This window comes from Castor canadensis, chromosome 2, assembly GCF_047511655.1.
Source record: "Castor canadensis chromosome 2, mCasCan1.hap1v2, whole genome shotgun sequence".
Lineage (NCBI taxonomy): Eukaryota > Metazoa > Chordata > Mammalia > Rodentia > Castoridae > Castor > Castor canadensis.
Window position 1 is genome coordinate 66,836,984 of NC_133387.1, and position 6,000 is coordinate 66,842,983.

At 48.2% G+C, this 6,000-nt stretch overlaps 1 protein-coding gene across 15 annotated transcripts in view; it reads right to left on the reverse strand.

Moving 5' to 3' along the window:
• Positions 1 to 2,494, reverse strand: part of Srpk2 (SRSF protein kinase 2) — a 200,325-nt gene extending 197,831 nt beyond the window's left edge. For 5 of the 15 annotated variants that reach the window (XM_074064939.1, XM_074064936.1, XM_074064937.1 and 2 more), the window contains exons 1-2: positions 2,336 to 2,493; positions 1,701 to 1,755 (exon numbers count right to left, since the gene is read on the reverse strand). In XM_074064939.1, coding sequence (XP_073921040.1) covers positions 1,701 to 1,755; positions 2,336 to 2,462 — 182 coding nt within the window. In that variant the 5' untranslated portion in view covers positions 2,463 to 2,493. Of the gene's footprint in view, positions 1 to 1,700; positions 1,756 to 1,849; positions 1,958 to 2,335 lie in introns of those variants that run through there. The other 10 variants (XM_074064944.1, XM_074064941.1, XM_074064938.1 and 7 more) reach the window with 9 other exon arrangements.
• Positions 2,495 to 6,000: the final 3,506 nt, after the last annotated feature.

Here is a 6,000-nt window from a genome sequence, read left to right on the forward strand (position 1 = left end):
AAGCACCAAAAAAGGGTCTTGGTGATTATAAAAATCAGACCCTAAAAGGTGAAAACATGAAATATACAATTAAAACTCTTTTTTCACATGTATGCATAGACAACAGCAGATGGATATTTATTTATACACATACATAGTTGTCCTCAAAACCAGTCATGCTTTCTCAACTTATGTTTCTGAACATAATGGGTTATGTGGAACTAAATCAATGCTTTGAACTGAAAGCCATGATTAAACCCAAGCACTCACTCAGATATGAGCTAAACTTCAGTGGTTTACCAAAGGAAATCCCAAATTTAAGGTTCTGATTAACTTGAAAGCTAGCACTAATTTTTAAAAAGCATCATAAACTACCAAAAAACCCATTCCACTTTAAATAAAAAATAAAATTAAAAAAGAATCCAATATCCAATTTCTACCCTCTGGTTCTTAAAGTCATTAGTAAGTCCTTTTCCCACACCCTATTTTTTTTTTCTTAAGGTATTTTTAGGTCGATATCCACATTTTGTGGAACCATAAAAATAATAAAAAAAAGTTATGTTCAGTTCTTAAATGAAGAAAATCCTGTCATGAAATCCCGCTCCATTAGTAATGCCTTTGCCCACTTTTCCTAGGTGCCACCAATGCATAGGAAATTCACTAGGCAACGACAGAGGCCAACAGGAAGGTAAAAATCCTAGGAGTGCTGCGAATATCCCCCTCCCTGAAGGAAAGAGACAAACCAGTGAGTGTTTCACGATTTTATTAAGGACGATCCTGGGCTGTCCGCAAAGATGCCACACACAGAGGTCTTGCTCAAAAGGAAGCACGAAGCGAGCCATCTGCAGAAAGGTAAGGATGCTGCGGGCTGGTAGATGAGAGCCCTGCGGGGAAGGACGGAGGGAGGGAAGCAGCTCTCCAGGAAAGCCCCACGGGGCTGGCATGGGCAAGGAGGTGACCTGCGCCGGCACGACGGTGCTTAAATAGCCCTAGCCTTGGGTCCCCAACCCTACGCGCGGCCGACCCGCCCGTCGCCACCCACGACCCATGCGCAGCCACCGTGCACCCAAGTCACGCACGAGCCAAGCACAAAGTTTCCAATGCAAAAACGGAGCGCGAAACGCACAGGTCTGGGAGCTGAAGTCGCGTTAGGAACACGCCCGAAGCTAACCCCTTGACAAGCAGCTCGGGTGGTGAGCAAAAAGGCCGAGAGGCGGGGACCGGGAAGAAGAGGAGACGGTTTTCGCTCCCTCGCACCCAAGGCTCCTCTTCCGCTCCCGCCCCGCGGGCGGCCCAGGTGCGAGCCGTGCCGCCGCCTGACCCCCGCACCCCGCGCGCCCGAACTGGCCCGCCATCGCCCATCCCGGGAACAACCCGCGACCCCAGGCAGGCCCGGCGCAAAGGGAGGGGCGCGCACGCCCAGCGCCTGCTTGCTGGCCGCCCGCCGCCCACCCCCGACGGCCGTGGCCACCCGGCCGGGGGAAGACGGGCGCCGGCCGAGCTCGGCCCTCCGGCCGCGGGCCCGCGCGCCCCTCCCACGTCCGCCCCTCCCCCCCTCGGGCGGTCCGCGGGGTGCGCAGGAGCAGAGCACCGCCGTCCCGGGGGATCAGCCTGCCGCTCGCCGGCCTCAGGGGACCCGGGCAACTTTCCCCTGCGCGGTCGCGGGTTGCCCTAGACAGGGCGGGGACGGAGGCCCAGGGACAAGCGCAACGTGGACTCACTTTTTCGGATGTTTCTCTCTTTTCGGCCTCCGCTTTCGGGCCTGAATGGCCAGCACTGGGGAAAGAGCAGACACACATTAACGGTCGGGCCGGCCAGCCGGCCTGCGCGGCCGCGTGGCAGGAACGCAGGGCGGCCGCGGGCCACTCACCTTTCCTGGAGCTCATGCCGACGAGGCGGAAGCGGGGCAGAAGCGGGTGGGGGGGGGGGGCTTCGCGGCGGCGGCGACGCGGGAGTCGAGTCAAACCGAGCCGGGCTGCAGCCTCCACTCACTCCACCAAGCCGGGAGGAGGCGGGAACCGCGCCTGCGCCGCCGCCGCCGCTGCCGCTCCTGCGGGGGCCCAACAAGACCCGCCCACCGGCCGGCCCCGCCCCCGCCCACCGGCTAGGTGGGGGATCGCGACCCCTACCCGGCACCCCTGCCGCCCCTGGCGCCCACTTACCGCCCACCTGCACAGAAATGACCTAGCCCCGTTGCATCCGTGGCCTTCTCCGGCCTGGTCCGCAACCTCGGCCCCGGCCTCTGCCTCCTGCGCCCCTGCTGCAGTGGGCCCAGGCCACCCGCCACTACGGCGCCGAGCCCCACGGCCCGCGCGACCCTCCCTCTGCCGCACACAGACCGCTCCCTTCTTCGCACCCCGGCCGGTAGTGCCGCCCGCCTCTCCATGAGCCTTGCCGGGGCCGGCGCCTCCTCGGGTCTCACACCACCTCCCTTCCCGCGGCCTCTTCTCTCCCTGGGCGCCTCTACATCCCTGCATCCCCATCAGCGCCGCTGCCTCCTCTCTGGCAGGCGTGGAAAGGGCACCAGACCCAAAGTGAGGAAGCCTGGGTCCGTGACTAGCCGTGTGACCTTGGAGAAGTCATTTTCTCGCTCCCATCACCTCCCCACAGGACCGCATGAGTTTAATGAAGGAAAAGATGCACATAGCGTTAAGAGAAAGGTTTTGTACATGAATGGAAGTCCACATTTGATCACCAAGTGATCAAATGGTGATAAAACTAATCATGTCAAGTCGTTTTCATTTTATGATGAGAAAACTTGAATCCTAAAGAGGTTGAACAGTTAAACCAGACAGGATCCAGATTCAAGGCTGGGTGGCTTCACTCTCTTTCCACCTTCCCATCTGTCTAATAAAGATTCGAATCAAGGTGATAGCGCACAGCGTCAACTGCAGTGTTCTCTTGTTTCTTTAATTACAATCCTTTTGAAAGACACCTGACCGTTAACTCCCTCCCAAACTGACCCAAATGGGTAGCCTTACTTCGTACATGTTAAACCCAGCAAAAGAGAAAATCCTGCTTGAATTTTGAATAAATTTTCTTTTCTCAATTTTTTATTTTCGAAAATATCAGACCTACAGAAAGTAACAATAAAAATACAATGAGCAGCCAAATGAACCCATATTGATTAACCAGTTTTTAACATTTCTCCACATTTGCTTCTTATGTGTGTGGACAAGTTTATTTTGCTGCATCACTTCAATTCTTTGCAGACACTTAACCCTTGACACAGAAATATTTCAATACATATCAGTTAAGAACAAAGATACTCTCCTACACAATCAGAATCCTGTTACCACTCTTAAGAAAATTTAATGCTAATACAATATATCTGCAATATACAGGCCATGTTCAAATTTCTAAAACATCCCAATAATATATCTTTTAGGTGTTTGGGTTTTTTTCCCCAATCCATGATACTATTCAGGATTTTTGATTGCATTTAGTTCTCATGCCTCTTTAAGCTCCATTAGTCTAGAAGAGTTCATAGGTTTCTTTTTTTTCATAACATGTTTTTCAAAGAACTTAGTGTTTTGCAAAATTTTCCTCAATTCGGATTTTCTCTTTCCTTTTTATTACATTCAAGTTAAATAATTCATCAAGTACACTATATAGATGATGTGTGTCCATCCGAATGCATCGAGATGTGGTTACACTTAACCATTTCTCCATGATAAAGGTACCTTTTGCCCCCGTGTATTTAAAAAATAGTCTGTGTAGCTGATTGCTGGTAGCTCACGCCTGTAATCCTAGCTACTCAGAAGGCAGAGATCAGGAAGCTTGAGGTTCAAAGCCAGCCCAGGCAAATAGTTCATGAGACCCTAGCTGGAAAAAAAATCCTTCACAAAAAAGGGCTGGTGGAGTGGCTCAACATGTAGGCCCTGAGTTCAAACCTCAGTATCGCAAAAAAAAAAAAAAATGGGCAACAGACTTGAACAAACATTTCTCCAACAGACGTACACTGGCTATCAAGTACATGACAAAGATGCTCAAAATGATTCATCATTACACCAAAACAAACCACAATGAGATCTACTTCACACCTGCTTAGGATGACTGTAGGTTTTTTAATAGAAAACACATTATGGTACATATGGAGGAATTTAAGTCTACATACAATAGAGATACCTGTACATCCATGTTTACAGCAACTATTCACAATAGCCAAGCTATGGAATCAGCCTAGGTGCCCATCAACAAATGAATGGATAAAGAAAATGTGGTATAATACATACCATGGAGTATGATTCAGCCATAACGAATGAAATCATGTTGTTTGCAGGAAAATGGATGAAGCTGGAACTCATGTTAAGTGAAATAAGCCAGACTGTGAAGGACAGATACTGCACGTTCTATCCCATAGGCAGAATTTAAAAAATCAGGAGTGTAAAAGGAGGCTTGGGTGGGGAATGTGTGGGGGTGGAAACCAACAGGGAGAGGGAGAGTGAAAGGGGGAGTATGATAGAGGCAGTTTATATCCATGTATGAAATAAAATAATGAAATCCATTAAAAATTGTTTTTATAAGGGAAAGGGGTGAATTTAATCAAAGTACATTAAATGCATGTATGGAAATATCACAATGAGCCCCTTTGTACAACAAATGTATGCTAATAAAACAAACAATAAAATACATATTGGCGAGAATTTTGGAACCCCCACTATAGGAAATATTGGGACCCTTGTACATTACTAGTGAGAACATAAAATGGTGCCATTTCTATGAAGAATCATTAGTTCCTCAAAAACCTAATCATAGAATCACCAACAATTCCACTCCTCTGTATATATCCACAAGAGTTGAAAACAGGGAGTCAAACAAATCTTTGGACATGAATGTTCATAGCTGCAAGTATCACAGTAGCCAAAATGTAGAAACAACTCAAATGTCCATCCACAGATAAACAAACTGCGGTGTATCATACAATGGAGTATTTTCCATCCATAAAAGAGTGAAGTAGGCCAGGCATGTTGGCTCATACCTGTAATCCAAGTCACTTGGGAGGCAGGGATCTGGAAGACTGCAGTTCAAAGCCAAAAAGTTGAAGAGACACCCCCCGCCCCCGCCATGTCAACCAACAAAAGGTGGATGTGGTAGTGTGTCATCCTTGCTGGATCAAAGGCCAGGGCAGCCCAGGCATAAACATGAGACTCTATCTCAAAAAATAACCAAAGCTGGTGGGAACATGGCTCAAGTGATAGAGCACCTACTTAGGAAGAGCAAGGCTCTGAGCTAAAACCCCAACACCACCAAATTAAATAAATAATGAGGTAATGACATCATAGAATACTTTTCCTCCATAAAAAGGAACAAAGTACTGGGACTGGGAGTGAAGCTCAGTAGTAGTGTGTGTGCTAGCATGTGCAAGGGCATGGATTCAATCCCCAGCACCAAAAAAACAAGGAATGAAATACTGACACATGCCACAACATGGACGAATCCTAAAAACATTGTGCTAAATGAAAGAAACCAAACATAAAAGGTCACATATTAGATGGTTCAGTTTCTGAGAAATAGCCAGAATAGGCAAACCCATGGAAAGCAGATTGGTGGTTGCCAATGTTTGGAGGAAGGGGAATTGGAGGAGGAGCAGCTGCTTAAGGGGAACCAGGTTTTATTTTGGTGCGATGAAAATGCCTGCACTAGGTAGAGGTGGTGGTGGCACAACATTGTGAATGTAAATGCCAGTCGCTAACTTGTTTGCTTTAAAATGCCTCATTTCATGTTATAGGGATTTCACCTTAATTAAAACAAAACAATGGTTGGAGGTGTAGTTCAATGGTAGAGCACTTATCTAGCATTTGTAAGGCCCTAGGTTCCATCCCCAGTGGGGGGTGGGGTAATAGGTGGGATAATGCTTTAGAGACTCTGTGGATATCCTTTCCTAACAATCTATTGATAATGCTTGCCTGGATAGCTGTCTGGTTTTTGTGGGGCTTTAGGGGGAGTTTTTTGGCAGCAGTGGGGTTTGAACTTAGGGCCTCACGCTTGCTAGGCAGTCACTCTTACAGTTTGAGCCAC